This window comes from Neoarius graeffei, chromosome 26 (assembly GCF_027579695.1).
Source record: "Neoarius graeffei isolate fNeoGra1 chromosome 26, fNeoGra1.pri, whole genome shotgun sequence".
NCBI classification, from domain to species: domain Eukaryota; kingdom Metazoa; phylum Chordata; class Actinopteri; order Siluriformes; family Ariidae; genus Neoarius; species Neoarius graeffei.
In genome coordinates, this window is record NC_083594.1 from 40,428,622 (window position 1) to 40,450,991 (window position 22,370).

General features: G+C 40.3%; 1 protein-coding gene across 1 annotated transcript in view; it reads right to left on the reverse strand.

The window, feature by feature from the left end:
• Nucleotides 1-435: 435 nt before the first annotated feature.
• ppfia4 (PTPRF interacting protein alpha 4) overlaps nucleotides 436-22,370 on the reverse strand; it is a 381,591-nt gene continuing 359,656 nt past the window's right edge. Inside the window, exons 23-29 of the mRNA XM_060910159.1 lie at nucleotides 17,511-17,537; nucleotides 16,870-17,045; nucleotides 16,486-16,583; nucleotides 9,020-9,195; nucleotides 1,266-1,334; nucleotides 855-1,035; nucleotides 436-494 (exon numbers count right to left, since the gene is read on the reverse strand). Of these exons, the coding sequence (XP_060766142.1) occupies nucleotides 436-494; nucleotides 855-1,035; nucleotides 1,266-1,334; nucleotides 9,020-9,195; nucleotides 16,486-16,583; nucleotides 16,870-17,045; nucleotides 17,511-17,537 (786 nt within the window). The remainder of the gene's footprint in view (nucleotides 495-854; nucleotides 1,036-1,265; nucleotides 1,335-9,019; nucleotides 9,196-16,485; nucleotides 16,584-16,869; nucleotides 17,046-17,510; nucleotides 17,538-22,370) is intronic.

The following is a 22,370-nucleotide window of genomic DNA, read 5'->3' on the forward strand; positions in this document are numbered from 1 at the left end:
GCTATAGTTATAGCATCGAGGTGTATCACACCACTGTGAAAGCACATTAAGTTTCAACATACACGCAATAGGAAGAAAGGATTTATCTTTTTCTGGTTCCAGCTGCCTCAGGCCATCTTTTTATTGCTCTATGTTTCATTGACACTGTTTGACATTAGTTTTTTGGATAGAAACGAAGTGCTGTAGCATGTATGTCACGTGTATTGGAAGCAAGAAAATCACTAAAACCGGGATTTGGAACCTGTGCTCTAGGGGGACTGTCAAAGGTCCTGAAAAGAAGCACTTTCCCCTTCAGATAAACTTCTTAAGAATGCTAGAACTGTTATTCCTTAAGGTAATACAAGCTGAAGTCATCCCTGACTGGAGCAATATGATTGTGGTAAAGCTTCCAGGAGCTGCTTACCTGATAACATGAGTGCTGTTAGTAAAGCAGAGTTAGCAAGAGTAAGTCCTGATGGCAGAGGGATCAAGCCTCTGAGGGGCTTGGGGTCCAGCTATAATTCCACAGGGTCAGAAGGGATACAACATGCAATGAGAGGGCAAAAAAAAAAAAGCGGGCTTATGAATGGATTCAGCGTTAGTACTTTCACTTTGCATCTTAAACAACTAGAAAAAAAACTGCTGATGAGATTAGCTTCATACATGCTAGTACATTTGCATAAGGTTACAATCCTAGCATCAGCAGTCAAGCCAATATCTTAAGCCAGACAAATGCCCAGGCACATCAGTATATATATCAGTTCATGGTTAAAGTTTTTTCAGGAATACATGTTGTTAGCGATGCTAGCATTGTGAGATGAATGCAGTAAGCCAGTGAGAAAGCTGAACTTGTTTACCCCAGGAGCCCTTTTTACCTTCAGGCTGCAGCTGTTTCTTGGGATTGACAGTCATGGAGGAGGGAATGGACATGGTGGAGAGGCGGAAGCCAGCAGGTAGCGTCTCAATGGAGCCAGGCATCATGCCCAGGCCTTGGCCATCCCGGGGTCTGAAACGTTTCCTCCATGATGGGGACCTCCGAAAAGACTTATCATCGCACTGTTTGGAAAATATTGTGCATGTCAGTACAGAAACAGAATCACTTAAAAAGACCAATTGCCATGACAGTGACAAAGCTCCATATGTCCATATTACATACAGTATGTGGACAAACAAGTTGATCACAGGCTGGTGAAGTACATAGAACAATAGAACATCAGACGTTTCTGCTACAAGACCTGATCTTTTCTTGAAACAATTATGTTTGAATTTAAATCTAATGATCATACCTCCTCTAGACGCCTGTCCGTCCCCAAAGCCAAGAGATTGTTGAACTCCCGTTCAAGGATCTGCCTAGCCTGAGATCAGGAACAGATACAAGGTGTTAGAAAGACAGTATAGCATGTTTAAACTGTGCTTGGTCCATACATTGAACTTTGTCAGTGTTAGTTTTTCATGGTGTCACAAAATGCTTACCCCTGTTACTGTAGATGTTATAACAGAATTCAAGAGAATATTAGAAGGTTAAGTGAATATTCCAGCCTTTTTCAATATAATCTCTGTCCAACATTCCTGCAATTACTTCCTATATGAGTGGAAATACTCTAAGTATTCAGACTTTTTTTTTTATTTAATACACTTACAGTACATATTCATTTTTTAAATTTACATACCTAATGTCTTTCAACTTGGTGCATCCAAATACAAACAAAAATTAACAGTATGCATTAACTGGCATTAAAAATATATGTTTAAAAAACTGACAGGGTAAAAATTATTTGGACATCATTATTATTAAACAGCACGATTACTTTTCAGGGGCAATATTATTAAATGACACTTGAATGAAAAGTTACAAAGCCATGAACCATCCCTATCAGTACAACTGATTTGATAATATGCAGATGGAAAGTTAGAAAAAAAGATATAACAATGACTATGCATCACCAGACAGGTGTGCTACGGTATGTTTGATTTCACAGCTCTCTGGAATTAACAATAAAGAATGTTAGCAGTCATTCAAAAGAGTTGCAGGATGACCTGAAAGCAGCAGGAACAACAGTTACACAGAGAACAATAAGCACCATAATCATATCCATTCCTGTACTACATGCAAAACTCCTTGGCTGAAAAAGAAGCACAGAGAGTCACATCTTCAAACATAGGGTGGAACAATGTACAGTGGTGCTTGAAAGTTTGTGAACCCTTTAGAATTTTCTATATTTCTGCATAAATATGACCAGAAACATCATCTGATTTTCACACAAGTCCTAAAAGTAGATAAAGAGAACCCAGTTAAACAAATGAGACAATAACACTACGTTCAGACTGCAACCTGAAACGACCCATATCCGATTTGTTGTGAAATCCGATTTTTTTGTTAGGCCGTTCACATTACCAATTATATGAGACTTGAATGCGATCTCCAATATGAACGGAAAATGACCCAAAAGTGTCCCGCATGCGCAAATTGACATGTAATAAGCACGTCTACGTAATACGTAAACAAAAAAAAAGCGCACTCTTCAAGTTTGCAAGTAAAGCATGGAGATGAGGCGAGACCTGGCGATGTGGTTTTTGTGGCGGCGGCAGAACTCACACAATAATCTGATTAATGTGGGCAGCAGACTAATGAGACCGAAGGTGTCAAATTACTGGAAATTTCCAGAACAATCTTATAATCTTGTAATACAGGATGGTTTAAGTTATAAATCAGTTATAGAAACTGTTTTATTTAATCAGGCTAACAGATCAACATCCAGGTCCCTACCAAATCCACCATTAGCTTGATCAATTATATAAAAGTCTATTTAAATTCTGAAAACTGTACAAATGTTGTTGTTTTCCACCAAAGAGGTGGGATTAGCCAACGCAGAATAGTGACGTTTGTCTCTTGTTGATGACGTGTAGGTCGCATGAATGCGACCTGTCCGGTCAGACTGCAGTCACATGTGAAAATAACGGATATGCATTGGAATTAGGACCACATATCCAAGCGGCCTGGGTCGCATGTGAAAAAAATCGGATCTGTGTCGTTCAGATTGTCAATAACAAATCGGATACAGGTCGCATATGGGCAAAAAAATCGGATATGGGTCGTTTCAGGGTGCAGTCTGAACGTAGTGTAATATTATACTGGGTCATTTATTTCTTGAGGAAAATGATCCAATATTACATATCTGTGAGTGGCAAAAGTATGTGAACCTTTGCTTTCAGTATCTGGTGTGACCCCCTTGTGCAGCAATAACTAAAACTAAACATTTCCGGTAACTGTTGATCAGTCCTGCACACCAGCTTGGAGGAATTTTAGCCCATTCCTCCGTACAGAACAGCTTCGACTCTGGGATGTTGGTGGGTTTCCTCACATGAGCTGCTCACTTCAGGCCCTTCCACAGCATTTCAATTGGATTAAGGTCAGGACTTTGACTTGGCCTTTCCAAAACATTAATTTTATTCTTCTTTAACCATTATTTGGTAGAACGACTTGTGTGCTAGGGTGGCACGGTGGTGTAGTGGTTAGCGCTGTCGCCTCACAGCAAGAAGGTCCTGGGTTCGAGCCCCGGGGCCGGCAAGGGCCTTTCTGTGCGGAGTTTGCATGTTCTCCCCGTGTCCGCGTGGGTTTCCTCCGGGTGCTCCGGTTTCCCCCACAGTCCAAAGACATGCAGGTTAGGTTAACTGGTGACTCTAAATTGACCGTAGGTGTGAATGTGAGTGTGAATGGTTGTCTGTGTCTATGTGTCAGCCCTGTGATGACCTGGCGACTTGTCCAGGGTGTACCCCGCCTTTCGCCCGTAGTCAGCTGGGATAGGCTCCAGCTTGCCTGCGACCCTGCAGAAGGATAAAGCGGCTAGAGATAATGAGATGAGATGAGATGAGACTTGTGTGCTTAGGGTTGTTGTCTTGCTGCATGACCCACCTTCTCTTGAGATTCAGTTCATGGACAGATGTCCTGACATTTTCCTTTAGAATTCACTGGTATAATTCAGAATTCATTGTTCCATTAATGATGGCAAGCCGTCCTGGCCCAGATGCAGCAAAACAGGCTCAAACCATGATAGTACCACCACCATGTTTCACAGATGGGATAAGGTTCTTATGCTGGAATGCAGTGTTTTCCTTTCTCCAAACATAACACTTCTCATTTAAACCAAAAGGTTCTATTTTGGTGTCATCTGTCCACAAAACATTTTTCCAATAGCCTTCTGGCTTGTCCACGTGATCTTTAGCAAACTGCAGACAAGCAGCAATGTTCTTTTTGGAGATCAGTGGCTTTCTCCTTGCAGCCCTGCCATGCACACCATCGTTGTTTAGTGTTCTCCTGATGGTGGACTCATGAACATTAACATTAGCCAATGTGAGAGAGGCCTTCAGTTGCTTAGAAGTTACCCTGGGGTCCTTTCTGACCTCGCCAACTATTACACACCTTGCTCTTGGAGTGATCTTTGTTGGTCGACCACTCCTGGGGAGGGTAACAATGGTTGAATTTCCTCCATTTGTACACAATCTGTCTGACTGTGGATTGGTGGAATCCAAACTCTTTAGAGATGGTTTTATAACCTTTTCCAGCCTGATGAGCATCAACAACGCTTTTCCTGAGGTCCTCAGAAATCTCCTTTGTTCGTGCCATGATACACTTCCACAAACATATGTTGTGAAGATCAGACTTTGATAGATCCCTGTTCTTTAAATAAAACAGGGTGCCCACTCACACCTGATTGAAAACACCTGACTCTAATTTCACCTTCAAATTAACTGCTAATCCTAGATGTTCACATACTTTGGCCACTCACAGATATGTAATATTGGATCATTTTCCTCAATAAATAAATGACCAAGTATAATAGTTTTGTCTCATTTGTTTAACTGGGTTCTCTTTATCTACTATTAGGACTTGTGTGAAAATCTGATGATGTTTTCGGTCATATTTATGCAGAAATATAGAAAATTCTACAACCCCGATTCCAAAAAAGTTGGGACAAAGTACAAATTGTAAATAAAAATGGAATGCAATAATTTACAAATCTCAAAAACTGATATTGTATTCACAATAGAACATAGACAACATATCAAATGTCGAAAGTGAGACATTTTGAAATTTCATGCCAAATACTGGCTCAATTGAAATTTCATGACAGCAACACATCTCAAAAAAGTTGGGACAGGGGCAATAAGAGGCTGGAAAAGTTAAAGGTACAAAAAAGGAACAGCTGGAGGACCAAATTGCAACTCATTAGGTCAATTGGCAATAGGTCATTAACATGACTGGGTATAAAAAGAGCATCGTGGAGTGTCAGCGGCTCTGAGAAGTAAAGATGGGAAGAGGATCACCAATCCCCCTAATTCTGCGCCAACAAATAGTGGAGCAATATCAGAAAGGAGTTCGACAGTGTAAAATTGCAAAGAGTTTGAACATATCATCATCTACAGTGCATAATATCATCAAAAGATTCAGAGAATCTGGAAGAATCTCTGTGCGTAAGGGTCAAGGCCAGAAAACCATACTGGGTGCCCGTGATCTTCGGGCCCTTAGACGGCACTGCATCACATACAGGCACGCTTCTGTATTGGAAATCACAAAATGGGCTCAGGAATATTTCCAGAGAACATTATCTGTGAACACAATTCACCGTGCCATCCGCCGTTGCCAGCTAAAACTCTATAGTTCAAAGAAGAAGCCATATCTAAACATGATCCAGAAGCGCAGACGTCTTCTCTGGGCCAAGGCTCATTTAAAATGGACTGTGGCAAAGTGGAAAACTGTTCTGTGGTCAGACAAATCAAAATTTGAAGTTCTTTATGGAACTCAGGGACGCCGTGTCATTCGGACTAAAGAGGAGAAGGACGACCCAAGTTGTTATCAGCGCTCAGTTCAGAAGCCTGCATCTCTGATGGTATGGGGTTGCATTAGTGCATGTGGCATGGGCAGCTTACACATCTGGAAAGACACCATCAATGCTGAAAGGTATATCCAGGTTCTAGAGCAGCATATGCTCCCATCCAGACGACGTCTCTTTCAGGGAAGACCTTGCATTTTCCAACATGACAATGCCAAACCACATACTGCATCAATTACAGCATCATGGCTGCGTAGAAGAAGGGTCCGGGTACTGAACTGGCCAGCCTGCAGTCCAGATCTTTCACCCATAGAAAACATTTGGCGCATCATAAAACGGAAGATACGACAAAAAAGACCTAAGACAGTTGAGCAACTAGAATCCTACATTAGACAAGAATAGGTTAACATTCCTATCCCTAAACTTGAGCAACTTGTCTCCTCAGTCCCCAGACGTTTACAGACTGTTGTAAAGAGAAAAGGGGATGTCTCACAGTGGTAAACATGGCCTTGTCCCAACTTTTTTGAGATGTGTTGTTGTCATGAAATTTAAAATCACCTAATTTTTCTCTTTAAATGATACATTTTCTCAGTTTAAACATTTGGTATGTCATCTATGTTCTATTCTGAATAAAATATGGAATTTTGAAACTTCCACATCATTGCATTCCGTTTTTATTTACAATTTGTACTTTGTCCCAACTTTTTTGGAATCGGGGTTGTATTTATGCAGAAATATAGAAAATTCTAAAGGGTTCACAAACTTTCAAGCACCACTGTATATAATTTTTGATAATGCTGCTTTTATTTTGCTTTTTCTTCCCATTAGGGAAACCAGCTGATCTCTACAATTTTACAGATCCAGACTGGGCTCCAACACAAAACATAGGCCACAACAAGATTAAAGGTGGTACTAAAGCGGCAGTTTGAAATGCTAGGCTTACAGAGCACAGAAAGAAACACAAAATTATTGAAGAATCTTCCCAAATGATCACAGAGTCAATTGAACAAGATTCATGTCAATCCACTAGCTCAAATACTGCAGCCTCCTTGCTTGGTGCATGCTCTTTTATAACTAAATATGTTATATACTCGTGTGTTAGAGCCCTATCTTTTGAAGCAGTCAAATGATTGTTTTTAAAATAGATTTGAGAAACGACTACAAGCTTCTAAATGTAACTCCTCTTTACCTTCCAGTCTGTACTCTTACCACTGTATATCTTACCACTATGTGTATATATGTATATTGTATATCCTCCAACATGGTGGCGGTTTATACATATTTTACAGAAATTAAAAATATTTCTACATTTTTGCGGTACTCATGCTCAGTTAGGCAGAATCTGAAGCGCTTCCATTTTTACTTTTAGCTATGTTGACTACACTGCATGATCATAAATTCTTCTCTCAGAAAAAAGCAGTTCCTTCTCAAAACTTTAACAATTTTGGAGCTTATTTTACAAATATCTTTGAATAATTCACAAAAGCATTCTGTGAGCTTTGAGGAATGCATTTTCCATTTTTTTCTCTGGAGAGGAACACGTCAGTTATACTAAATGGTACCAGCGGCATCCACTGATACACGAGAACCAGTGTAGAGATAAGATTACTCATATAATCTGAATCCAGAGATTATTAAACAATGCCATTGAAACTGTAAATCCTGCAAGAGTTCTATGGGTAAGCCAAGAGGAGTTTTAGGTGTGGATATGCTGCAAAAATTTAGATCTTCGTAAGTGAAAATATCTTGAATTTAGTCAAATAGAGCGGTGGCTACAATTATCGACAATCCATAACTATCAACACTTTTTCAGATTTACCAATTAAACACAATTTTACAAAGGTGAGTTTCAGTCACAACAGTCATTATTGGTTAATTAATCAACCGGAAGACCGCCCCTCGCCCTTTGATCTTGTTGTCTGATGACACAGCTCGTTACCTGAGATGGAATGTTTTTAGCACGATCAGCAATTTCAGGAAAACCCAGACATTATCATCGCAGGTAAGCATGGTGCAAAGATCATGGAATGTTTTTACTGATCAAATTCACCGATATTTCATGATCTCCTTGTCGAAACCTACTTTGTTTCTTACTCTTTCATTTGACAGTTGCCATTTTGTATCTAAACGCGAGTTTGAGAAGTCACATGAGGTGTCAATAATAGTGATCACTTTCAGCGGTGTCCACCATTATCGACACCCTGTGGAATTAAGTGACATTTACAACTGTTAATGCTCGATCTTTGTGTAACATTGTTGAAGTAGATGATTTTATTTTAAAAAAGTGCTGTGATTTATAATATTTTTTTTTCTGATTCATAACAGAATGGAATGCTTATAGAGAATTTGGAATCCTATTACAATAAATAGAATTAGACCAGAATTAAATTCCTAGCACATAAAAAAATTACATGCTTGAAAATTCAGATTTTTCTATTCCATTTAGAATGTGTACACACACACACACACACACACACACACACACACACACACACACACACACACACACACGTATATTTGCAGTTTGTTGTAAATATCTACCACATATTACAATATCAGTAGACATTTTATACTTTTTTTTATAGATAATCATCTGGATGTTGATAATTGTGGAACGGTGTCATGTGATCTGATATGATAAGTAATCGGAAATCACCTCATTTTTTTTCCAGTGGAAGTCTGAGTAATTATTCATGCACAATTTATGGATTGAAAGTCTTTTCTACTTTTGCAATGGCCAAAAGATCGTTAAGGTGTTGATAATTGTAGTTGCTGCTCTACTAGCCAGATAGCTATACAGGGATATTGAGGTGAGAGCCGGTGACATAGCCTGCTGGAGTTTACTACAAAAGAAAAGTAGATCACGATTGATAACATGAGGTGTAATTTTCCCATATTATTACTTATGCAGTGTTACTGTCATAAATGTATTTTATGGCAACGTTATTAATGTAAATAGATTGTTTGGTGGTAAACAATCATAACTGAAATTACTTTCTGATTATGCCACTGCTAGCAGAACATCTACCGACCACACTCTTTGGCACTTCCAACTTGATGCAACTACACGTTGTTGAAGTGATGTACATGATTTCTGCATTTGCTAGCATTGTCTTAATTTGGAAGTACCATGGCCTCTTTTATCCACCATAAATGTCATGTAAATTATAATATTTGGCTAATAAAGCCAGTTTTTTAATGCCTGTCACCTGTGTGTTCTGCATGGGAATCTGCAGGATGAGGGCCAGGCTGCTGAAGTCGAACATCTCGTCCAAGGCGATAAGGGCACCATGTACGCCGCTCTCCAGAAGGTTATTGCTGTACTCCTTTAGCCCAATGGTCTGCACCCAGTTCATTACATGCTCATTTGTCCATACCAGAGTGTCTGTGGAGGACCAGATAAATACTCTGTTAACTAGTGTTTTTATTTTTGGTCTGTGTTTAGGGCTTTAGGTTCAACTGCTTGATTTTATGTCTTAAAAACAGCAATACAGGTGTGACATTTATATAGCAGAGTGTCCCTAACAGGTCAGATGGATATAAATATTTTACTGCAGTTTCTGGGGGACACTTTCTGAACAACACTAATAAAGTATACAACATCAAGACTTCTATTGTGTGACCACAGCCTTACAATAAGGTACAATGTGTAGAACTGGTCTTATTGAGTTAATTCAGGACTATTTCTGAGCAAGAGCTCAGAAACTGAATTATTGTATCTGCTTAAACCATCATCTAGTTCTGTAGATTACATACCAAGTCGACCGCTCAAAGAAGTCAGTGATGTAGCAGCCCCCATTCTTTTATCTAGTCTGAATAGTTCTTTGGCCACTGGTGTAGTTCCTGACTACTTTAAAACTGCAGCCCTTGCTCAAGAAATTAAAACTTGACCAGTCAGACCCAAATATTTATAGCCCTATCTCCAAACTCCCATTTCTGTCTAAAGTGTTAAAGAAGAAGAATTCATCACATGTACACTTGTGAAATTCCTCTCTGCATTTAACCCATCTGAAGCAGTGAACACACACATGCACACACGCATGAGCAATGAGCACACACACATAACCAGAGCAGTGGGCAGCCATGTTAACAGTGCCCGGGGAGCAGTTGGGGGTTAGGCGCTTCGTTCATGGGCACCTCAGCCTAAAGCCACCCCATGTTAACCTAACCTGCATGTCTTTGAACTGTGGGGGAAACTGGAGTACCTGGACAAAACCCATGCAGACACGGGGAGAACATGGAAACTCCACACAGAAAGGTTCCTGTCGGGCTCGAATTCAGAACCTTCTTGCTGTGAGGCGACAATGCTAACCACTACACCACCATGCCGCCCATAGTCATAGCAATGCAAGTACTGGAGGCCCTTGAGTAGTTGAGTACAGTGATATCCATCCATCCATTATCCGTAACCACTTATCCTGTGCAGGGTCGCGATAAGCTGGAGCCTATCCCAGCTGACTATGAGTGAGAGGCGGGATACACCCTGGACAAGTTGCCAGATCATTGCAGGGCTGACACATAGAGACAAACAACCATTCACACTCACATTCACACCTACGGTCAATTTCGAGCCACCAATTACTGTAGCCTAACCTGTATGTCTTTGGGGGAAACCGGAGCACCCGGAGGAAACCCATGCAGACACAGGGAAAACATACAAACTCCACACAGGAAGGCCCCTGTCGGCCACTGGGCTCAAACCCAGGACCTTCTTGCTGTGAGGCAACAGTGCTAACCACTACACCACTATGCCACCCTAGAAATAGAATATAGTATTCGTAAGTGCGTTTTAATTAATGAATAATCACATGTAACTACAAATCTTTGTGTTTTTGTAAGCTTAGAATGAGCCCTTCATATATACATGGAGAGCAGGTCCTCTTCATGGAGCCCTCCATGTTGTGCCACCATGTTTCTACAGTAGCCCGGATTGGACAAGCCAAACACTGGTTTTAGAGAGTTCCTTTTGCATTTACGTTTTTATAAGTGGCAGCTTGAGTCCTGGGGCAGAATTGTGGGGCGGCATGGCGATATAGTGGTTAGCACTGTTGCCTCACAGCAAGAAGATTCTCGGTTCAAGCCCAGCAGCCAGTGGGGACCTTTCTGTGCATGTTCTCCCCGTGTCTGCGTGGATTTCCTCCACATGCTCCAGTTTACCCCCACAGTTCAAAGACATGCGGTTAGGTTAACATGGGGCAGCAAGGTTGGGCTGAAGTGCCCTTGAGCAAGGCACCTAACCCCCAACTGCTCCCCGGACACTGTAACGTACCTGCCCACTGCTTTGGGTATGTGTGTATGCGCTCATTGCTCACTTGTGTGTGCATGTGTGTGTTCACTGCTTCAGATGGGTTAAATGCAGAGGTTAAATTTCACTGTGCTTGATTGTACGTGTGACAAATAAAGGCTTCTTGGTTTCTTCTTCTTTGAATCCAGCATCGGAAGGAAGAAGAAGAAAGATGAAAAAAATGAAAGAAGTTGTTTTATTATAGTTTTATATCAAATTTATCATAAGCCCACCTAAAAATATTGAAATGTTGATTAGCCTAACAGCTGCTAAGATAACAACAACAACAACAACAACAAAAACAAGGTGCCGCGCATGCGTTGAATGCCACTGGGGTGAAAGTGCCATGGTGAAATGGCTGGTGTAAATCAGATATTATTGAGAAGACATAACTGTTAGTGAAGTTGTATTCTTGCTTGAGTAATTGTTTTGATGGTTGCAATAAAGTAATATTATGCTCACAGTTCAAGCCTGTTTGAAGCCAAGTTTTATTCTTGCACATGTAGTGTGAGTAGATACACAAAGCCCAGGTAAACCACCTAGCCTACCAAACACCTACCAGGCTTTTAGTTTTCAGAAGAAAACCCTAAAAGATTCAAAAGTGTCTGCGACACTAGCATTGTTTTATTTTACTTTTATATCACAAATTTATCTGAAACCCACCAAAAACGAATGAGTGTTGATTAGCCTAACAGCCACTAAGATTAAAAAAATAAATAAATGTGGTCACACAAATGTGGCCACTGGGATGAAACTGTTGTTGTGAAGCTGCTTGTGTAAAACCACAGCTCTGCAGAGAGATATTATTGCTCCTGACAGCCACTGTAGGTTTGAAAGGCCTAAGTATACTTCCACAGCCACAGCTTCATGCAATGAGGACATGGACATGTGCATGGGTGTCTCAAAAGTATACTCGATTTTCTGCTGAATGTGTACACATCTCTGAGTGCATACACACTATGCCTTAAGGCCCGGTCCCACTGCACTTACGGATGCAAAGAGGATGTAAAACGTAAAAAAATCTTTGCCATCCGTTGGAAAACGCTATGCATCCGTTGTGTACTCATTGCATACGTGCTTCATACGCTCTATCCATCGAGCGTCCGTCCACTGTGATTTCATCCGCGCAAAAAGTTTTGAGCTGCACAAAACTTTTAGAACGGATGAACTTTCCGCCGTGTACGATGTAAATCCGCGACATATACGAGCAACAAACGTTCTATGTCCGTTATCAGCCATTAAACGTCTGCTGTATCCTCTCTGCATCCTCTGGGCATCCTCGCAACTCACATCTGCTGCAGCTGAAAATGGAAAGAGGGAGGAAAGATAAGGTACATGAAACGTCTATTCATCGTTAGTAGCACGGAAATAGAAAGGATGTAAGCGTATGCATCTCGTATATAAAGTATTCAAAACGGACAAAGCGTTTATATCTGGGATGTATCTCGTATATTTAGGATGTCTGGAGTATGTCTAGAGTATATAGAAGGACACCTAGCGGACAATCGGTCTGCATCCGATATATATCCGCGCAACATCCCCTTTGTTTCCGTTAGGCGTACGTGATGCATCCCCTTCATCCTCTATGCATCCGCTCTTTCTGCTATGCGTCCGCTTCTCAGTTATCACCGGTAACCCCTTCGGAGCTGTCATCCACTTCCATCCGCTTTCATCCGCTAGGCTTCCTATGAACATGCGTTTAACATCCCCGCTATATACTACCCATGTCCGTTCTTTTCCGTTCTGTTTTCGCAAATTTTCGCAAATTTTGTCTATTTCTGGAGCGGATGAAAACGGATAGAGCCACCCCCGAAATTTTGCTCGTCCGCTGTGTCCTTTTTGCATACGTTTTGTGTCCATCGGCCAGTGGGACCGGGCCTTTAATTGGATACCTGCCTCACCTACTGGAAGTGCCAAAGAGTGTGGTCTGAAAGTAAGACAATCCACTGAATAGGATAAAAACAAGAACACAAAAGGCATGTGCGACAATTTGTAACTCGAGAAGAGCTTCTTCAAAGTTTAATGCTGATGTTGAAAAAAGAAGAATGATTCAACAGGACTTTCTAAAATCGTTTAAAAATGTTCTTCTGTATTTCACACTTCAATTACTCTCACCGACTGGATGAGTACATACACATGCAGTCAATGTGCACAGTCCATGCAGACACAAAATTTGCACTATTTGTGTGCATAGTGCGTAGACCATGTCCACTGAAGTATACTTGGGTCATTAAAACTTGGAAAGAGAGTGGTGAGGGACAGAGCATTTTTTAAGGATTTTCCACTAGGAGACCAACTCGTCTGGGCAATACAATCACAGGCCCCAGAGTCCATACAGCTGCACCGCTGCAGCATATTCTGTGATGCAAATTGCCGCATTACGAATCCTCGTTTCAGCCAGCATAATATCAACATGGTTAATGCAGTGCCAAGTTACCATAACTTCATCATAAGTATGGTAAAATACTAAAATTACACTATGAGTTTAAGTTATTGTTTTATCAACTTTCATAATATTATGTATTTTAAGAAACAGTGAAAAATAAGAAATAAGAAAATCTTCAATTTTATTGCTCAATGTGAAACGTAGTATCAAATAACTGTATATTTAGTCTATAATTTGGAAATTGGAACAGTCTTGACAACCCAACTTCAATATTTCTTAAACATTCTAATCCAAAGAAAACAGTCTTATGAATTTGGACCAGCGATTCAAGCATCTCCCATAATCCCATTTCAGTTTTACCTTTCAGCATCAATCTAACATAACTTGGTTTAAAATTTGGTCTCCCAGTGAAGCTGGTTTGGCATTGACTAGGAGACCAAATCTGGCCACTGGGAGACCATTTGGTCTCCCAGTAACTATGTTAAAAAATGCTCTGGGAGGGATGCAATCTGCAACATCACTGCCAGATGCCACTAAATCTTGCATAGTGCATCTTTAACATATATACAGTGTCTTGCAAAAGTATTCATCCCCCTTGGTGTTTGTCCTGTTTTGTTGCATTAGAAGCTGGAATTAAAATGGATTTTTGGGGAGTTAGCACCATTTGATTTACACAACATGCCTACCACTTAAAAGGTGAAAATTGTTGTTTTATTGTGACACAAACAATAATTAAGATGAAAAAAACAAACAAAGGGCGGCACGGTGGTGTAGTGGTTAGTGCTGTCGCCTCACAGCAAGAAGGTCCTGGGTTCGAGCCCCGGGGCCGGCGAGGGCCTTTCTGTGTGGAGTTTGCATGTTCTCCCCGTGTCCGCGTGGGTCTCCTCCGGGTGCTCCGGTTTCCCCCACAGTCCAAAGACATGCAGGTTAGGTTAACTGGTGACTCTAAATTGACCGTAGGTGTGAGTGTGAATGGTTGTCTGTGTCTATGTGTCAGCCCTGTGATGACCTGGCGACTTGTCCAGGGTGTACCCCGCCTTTCGCCCGTAGTCAGCTGGGATAGGCTCCAGCTTGCCTGCGACCCTGTAGAAGGATAAAGCGGCTAGAGATAATGAGATAATGAGATGAGAAAAACAAACAAACCCAGGAATCTGGAATGTGCATAGGTATTCACCCACCCAAAGTCAATACTTTGTAGAGCCACCTTTTGCTGCAATTACAGACGTAAATCTCTTGGGATATGTCTCTATTAGCTTAGCACATATGGCCACTGGGGTTTTTGCCCATTCGTCAAGGTAAAACTGCTCCAACTCCTTCAAGTTATGCCACAGATTCTCAATTGAATTGAGGTCTGGGCTTTGATTAGGCCATTCCAAGACATTTAAATGTTTCCCTTTAAACCACTCCAGTGTAGCTTTAGCAGCATGTTTAGGGTCATTGTCCTGCTGGAATGTGAACCCTCATCCCAGTCTCAAGCCTCAAGCAGGTTTTCCTTCAGAATTGCCCTGTATTTAATACCATCCATCTTTCCTTCAGCCCTGACCAGCTGTCCTGTCCCTGCAGATGAAAAATATCCCACAGCATGATGCTGCCACCACCATGCTTCACTGTAGGAACGGTGTTCTCAGGGTGTTGGGTTTGCACCACACATGGCATTTCCCATGATGGCCAAAAAGATTAATTTTAGTCTCATTTGACCAGAGAATCATCTTCCATCTGTTTGAGGAGTCTGCCACATGCTGTTGGGCAAACTCCAAACATGTTTTCTTCAGCAATGGCTTTTTTTTTTTTTTTTGCCACTTGTCCATAAAGCCCCACTCTGTGGAGTGTATGGCTTACAGTGGTCCTATGGACAGATACTCCCATCTCTGCTGTGGAGCTTTGCAGCTCCTTCAGTGTTATCTTTGGTGTCTTTGTTGCATCTCTGAATACTTTTGCAAGACACAGTATTTACATTCTTAATGTTTTGTATCTTACAGTGGTAATATTTTCCTTTTATTTGAATGTTTTTTTTTTCTGGAATGCCTTTTCTCTTCTTTTCTTTTTTTTCTTTTCTCTTCTTCCTCTGTTGGCTCTGGTGTCATGATATGAAGACCTTTGTGCCACCTGACTTGAAAAGCACTATACAAATTAGGGTATTAATAATAATAATAATAATAATAATAATAATAATAATAATAAACACGTTTCATTTTTGGGCTATAAATCTTACTAAGATAGACAAATTTAATTGCTAGAGACAAATTTTATACTAGTGTTATAGTAATGTTATAGTACAGTGCCTGGTCAGAATGAACAGAATGAACCCGTAGTAACTTCATGCCATTATGTCAACAGATGCATATTTTTGGTGATCTTTCCACACAGCTGGGCAGTCAACTTTAAAGGACAGCACACGTGTGTGCTCGAGTACATTTACACAATCTGCACGCGTGTGAGTGTGTCTTGTGTACGTTGCTAGTGAGGCACATGAAAGGCTGCAGCAGCTGGATCAAGTTCATGTGCCACGCTCGAGTTCAACAAGGCACGGGGCTTTTAAATGGATTTGACAGTGAGTCTCAGCTGTTGACTTTTCCAAATGCAGTTACCACTAGATGATGCTGTTTGTCAGGGAAATTTATTTCTGCACAAATAGAAACAAAATAAAACCTTTTGTTTTTTGAGTTCATTGTTCCTTCAGGTTTGTTGATGGAATGGTGGGCTGTTTTATGCCTCAGTGCGTCCTCGTGTAATACATTCTGGCTCTCCATTTTAGTTATGCTGTCATAGCCCCAACCCCTACACTTGCTACTCCTGAGATACCAGTAATCCTGACTCCGTTTGCTCTCCGGACCTGCCCGATTCATGCTGATGCTGATGCCTGGAGTTCTTGTCACACACATGTCCATTGTGACTATGCTTAAAGTGCTAAACAAGCAAAATCACATTGAATGGAAATTGAATAAAATACAGAAATCACTTGCCTGTATTACTGTTATGTTACGATTATGTCATGGCAATTTTACCTTTGAGATCATGGTGGCACTCCTCTCTCCTTCGGTCCAACTCCTTCCTGTCATAGTTGAGCCTCTTTAAGCACATGATGCCATACTGTAAACTGGCTCTGTTTCAATTCAAAACCAAAAAGCAAGTTGTAAATTATAGTTGATTTAAATTATACAAGTCTAAATCTTGTGAATAACTGGCATGTCTCAGTTACTCTCGATTCTGATCTCATACTTCAGCCCTTTTTTTTCTTGTGCAAAATTAGATCGAAATTTATTTCACTGCAGTAGCCAGAATCGTAACTGAAAAATTGAAGACTGAGAAGAACTTCCCAAAAGTTCCAAAAGTCTGAATCCACTTCTTGTGAGTGGATTCAGACTTTTGGAACAAGCAATATCTCCTACCTATGAAAGCTGTCCACCATTTTTAAGTGTGTGCGCAAGTCTTTCTTGGTGAGATGATCCAGCATGCGAGCATCCACCAGACACTCCATAAAGTAGCTACGATACTGAGGCAGGCCCAGACTCGGCAGCCACTCATTTCCTATCCATTCGTGGTTCATGTCTCCATATGCCAGGGTCTGAAACAACATGGTGTAGTGTGAATTTTTGAAATCTGATTTAAGGATACACAGAGGATTGATTTTTACTAGGACAGTTTTTCATGACATTTAGAAAGAACACAATTGTTTTCCTATGATACTAAAATACTAAGTGATAGTAGAATTGCATGACGTTGAAACAGTGGGTATCCTTTTCAGTTTAGAGGTGCCATCCAATTATTTGAGCACAATACAACAAACAGAAAAACACATCTTATCATTAATCATGTCCAATTCACAGGTCTGTAAACTACTGCAAAAAACTAAAGCCAGCTTTTTTTTTTTTTGTCTGAAGTAATACAAGTTGGCAACTTTCTACAGTATTTGCTGTACACTCCACAGATTCATGTTGAATTTAATGAGTGGAGGCACTGCAAGGCATTCATAGCTAATGATTTGCTATGGCATCAGTCCGGAGGAGATACACTTCCATCTCTGTCTCACCTGTGCCCAGCTCCCTTCCTCGTTCTCCTGTCAGCCAAATCCCAGAGTGACAGCATGTTAATGCACAGCAGAGAGCGAGTCAGTCCATTTTCAAGCAGAGCTTAATTAGTACAGTGATGTGAAGGACAGGAAGGGTGCAATGCCAGTAGCAAACAACAATTTACAAGACAAGCCACATGAACAGATGACATTTAGCATTATCCTCAGGGTTTAAAAGACAACACTAAAAGCTGACTGCATGCTGCTGATGTGTGTGAGTATTCAATTTGGACCTTTGTATTAGAACTCATTACACTGTTACGACATGAAGATTTGATTCTGATAGGTCAGAATGTGTTGATTCATTTTCTATAACAGTAACCCTGACAGTATTTGTGACCACAAAGTAAATCACATACTCAGTGCACACTCATTCTAATACAGTATCGTTTCTATTTAATGCCAAAAGCGAAGTTAATATTGGTGAATAATAACTGAGATGAAGTTGAGGTTATTATTCACTGATATTCACTGAGTCTGAGGAGGATAATTGTTTTAGTATGAATACACAGGTAATTATTTAAAAAAAAATTAAATTGTTAAAAATTAAATTTCAAACTTCAAAAGCAGCATACAAATGTAATAAAGGCACAGCGCAAACCTGGGTCACTTATCTATGCCGACTCACATAAAATACATAACTGTCAACCGCAAAATGAAAAAAGAAGTGAGAAAGCCGGGGTCCAGGGGCTGTAGGCCCCAGTCAGGTCTGGTGTTACTATTAAAGGTCCCATGGCATGAAATTTTCACTTTCTGAGGTTTTTTAACGTTAAAATGAGTTCCTCTGACCTTCTTAAGTCACCCCAGTGGCTAGAAATTCCATAATGTGTAAACCAAACTATGCCCAACATTTGAGAATGGCGCGTCAAAACGGCGCGTTGATAAGCTCTTCCCTTTACTATGTCAGCAAGGGAGATGATCCCCACGCCCCCCCTCTGGATTCGCACCCACTGTATGGATTGCCCTGCCCAGTTGTAGTGAGGAGACCATAGAGGACACAACAACATGGCACCACCTAAGCGAGCGAAACATGGAAATTGCGCTGTACATGGATGTGACAACACAGAAAAGAGTCTGTTTTTACTGCCGACAGGAGAGCCCCTGAAGACGCAGTGGCTTAATTTTATTTACTTCAATAATACGCTGTCGAGTCTACCTAAGATGGTGTACGTTTGTCGGAAGCATTTTCCTGAGGAATGTTTCCACAACTTGGGACAGTACAGGGCAGGTTTTGCACATCAACTGTCACTGAAGCCTGGGTCCGTACCAAGCATCCCTGCCGCATCAGCAACAAACACCGAACAAGTAAGTGTATAATTGGTCGTTTTGCCGTGTTTTAAAATCGGTGCGTTAGCCTAGCAATGGCTACGTTAGCTGTGCAGCTAACCGCTTCCTGCAGTTAGCCAGGTAATCTGCGCTACAAAACTAAAGAGCATGCAGCATGCTCTGTTAAACTGAGTTTAATCTGGAAATTGACTGTAATTTATGAGCTTATGTTTGACTATTGCTCCGCAATGCATGTCTTCTGTTGGATAAGTGCTATGTTGCTGTAGTTGCTTCTTCTATCCTCTTTGGTTATGGAGTGCATGTTCAAGCCTAGGGTATTATACGTTTGTAAACTACCACTCCGAACACTCTCACTCTCTGTTCTCTGTGTCACGTTGAGTTTACGAAAGGAGTCCGAGGGAGAACGGGGTTTTGTCTTAGCAGCGTGGCTACAGGCGCTGATAGCAGCGAGTATGTGTGTGCGCAGCTTGGTCAAGCCCCTCCCCCTCCCCCCATGGCCCGCCCCCACCCTCTACCCTTCCCCGCCTCCTGCTTCTCATTAGCAAAACGACGCACTGGGAAAAGCGCTGAAATGGGGCTTTCTCCCAGGAGGCTATATTTACGTGCCGAGGGTTCATTTCGAGAAAGGCTGCAGATATAACATCCGGAAGCCTCCACGAGCCCGTTTAAAGCATCAACAAACCACCATGCAATGGGACCTTTAAGGTTCTGTTCTTGTTACTATTAATGATAAAAAGTTAATGACACTCAACATTATTACTGTTAGATAAATGTATTCTACTATTCATAAACAACTATGCATAGTAGTAAAAGTGCATGTGTTTGCAATTTATTGCAGCGTAGTTTGGGGTTTATTTTGCCCTTTACAGTTAGGTCCATATATATTTGGACACTGACACAAATTTTGTTTTTTTACCTGTTTACTGAAACATATTCAAGTTATAGTTATATAATGGACATGGACATAAAGTCCAGACTTTCAGCTTTCATTTGAGGGTATCCAAATTAAAATTGGATGAAGGGTTTAGGAGTTTCAGCTCCTTAACATGTGCCACCCTGTTTTTAAAGGGACCAAAAGTAATTGGACAATTGACTCAAAGGCTATTTCATGGGCAGGTGTGGGAAATTCCTTCGTTATGTCATTCTCAATTAAGCAGATAAAAGGCCTGGAGTTTATTTGAGGTGTGGTGCTTGCATTTGGAAGATTTTGCTGTGAAGAAAACATGCAGTCAAAGGAGCTCTCCATGCAGGTGAAACAAGCCATCCTTAAGCTGCGAAAACAGAAAAAACCCATCCGAGAAATTGTTACAATATTAGAAGTGGCAAAATCTACAGTTTGGTACATCCTGAGAAAGAAAGAAAGCACTGGTGAACTCATCAATGCAAAAAGACCTGGACGCTCACAGACAACAACAGTGGTGGATGATCACAGAATAATTTCCATGGTGAAGAGAAACCCCTTCACAACAGCCAACCAAGTGAATAACACTCTCCAGGAGGGAGGCTTATCAATATCCAAATCTACCATAAAGAGAAGACTGCATGAAAGTAAATACAGAGGGTTCACTGCACGGTGCAAGCCACTCATAAGCCTCAAGAATAAAAAGGCTAGATTGGACTTTGCTAAAAAACATCTAAAAAAGCCAACACAGTTCTGCAAGAACATTCTTTGGACAGATGAAACCAAGATCAACCTCTACCAGAATGATGGAAAGAAAAAAGTATGGCGAAGGCATGGTACAGCTCATGATCCAAAGCATACCACATCATCTGTAAAACACGGCAGAGGCAGTGTGATGGCTTGGGCATGCATGGCTGCCAGTGGCACTGGGTCATTAGTATTTATTGATGATGTGACACAGGACAGAAGCAGCCGGATGAATTCTGAGGTATTCAGAGACATACTGTGTGCTCAAATCCAGCCAAATGCAGCCAAACTGATTGGTCGGCGTTTCATAATACAGATAGACAATGACCCAAAACATAAAGCCAAAGCAACCCAGGAGTTTATTAAAGCAAAGTAGTGGAATATTCTTGAATGGCCAAGTCAGTCACCTGATCTCAACCCAATTGAGCATGCATTTCACTTGTTAAAGACTAAACTTCAGACAGAAAGGCCCACAAACAAACAGCAACTGAAAACCGCTGAAGTAAAGGCCTGGCAGAGCATTAAAAAGGAGGAAACACAGCGTTTGGTGATGTCCATGAGTTCAAGACTTCAGGCAGTCATTGCCAACAAAGGGTTTTCAACCAAGTATTAGAAATGAACATTTTATTTACAATGATTTAATTTGTCCAATTACTTTTGAGCCCCTGAAATGAAGGGATTGTGTTTAAAAAATGCTTTAGTTCCTCACATTTTTATGCAATCATTTTGTTCAACCCACTGAATTAAAGCTGAAAGTCTGAACTTCAACTGCATCTGAATTGTTTTGTTCAAAATTCACTGTGGTAATGTACAGAGCTAAAATTAGAAAAATGTTGTCTCTGTCCAAATATTTATGGACCTAACTGTATTAAATGAAAGAGTAAATAAATATATAATTACAAAAAAAATTATCTGAATAGAACACTACAAGCTGAGTAAATGTAATGTTCTGTCCTAAGTATTAAATATAATTCATAAAATATGTATTCATTAGAGTTTATAATTTTAAATAAATTATTAGAAATATAATATTAAAGGAATATAAAATTAGTGAATTACTCAAAGTAATACCATCACCAAAAATCCCAAACCCATTATGACAATGATATATTAACAACTTCCAATTATATAGTTATAGATTTATACATTTATGTATATGATTTTAAATACTTTGTTTTGAAATTGATAAAATAAATCACAATTCCACCTTACCTTTGAATAGTTTTAGACCAAACTTCGTTGCATCTTTAGTGCTTTTAGGAACAGTATTTTCTTTCATAATTTGTAATTCTTCCTCACTTACGGTGACAAAGCAATTGGCCACCATTTTGCCAAGTCCCTCGAGGTGATTATCGAGAAATAGTCTGAACTTCTCGACCAGTCAGAGCGCGCAATTTTTTATCATCACCTGCATATTTATACTACAGTTAGTTACAACTATAGTTAGAGATTTTTATGGCAGACATTCACCATAACCTGATACTAAAAATGTGTTGAATCTTTGAACTAGGTAATGCTTTCTGTTTTCTACGATGGCATATTAGGCCCATTGTAGGTTAAAAAAAAATCAGTAAAGGTCAAAGAGATTTTCTCCAACAAATTCTGCAGAATGCACTGCAGCCAGGGCATGGGAGGTTTTTTCTCGTAAATTTGTGACTTTTTAATCTTGGCGTTTCTGAGGGGTTTTTTCCTCACAAATTTATGAGTATAATCTCAGAGAATATCTGAGTTTTTTCTCATAATTGTATGACTTTATTCTCAGAAATTCTGGGGTTTTTTTCCCTTGGGATACCAGCTTTTTTTTTTTTTTTTAACTTACAATGGCCCTAATATGCCTTCATAGTTTTCTATATAGAGACATTCATATTTTATTATTTTTTATTTGT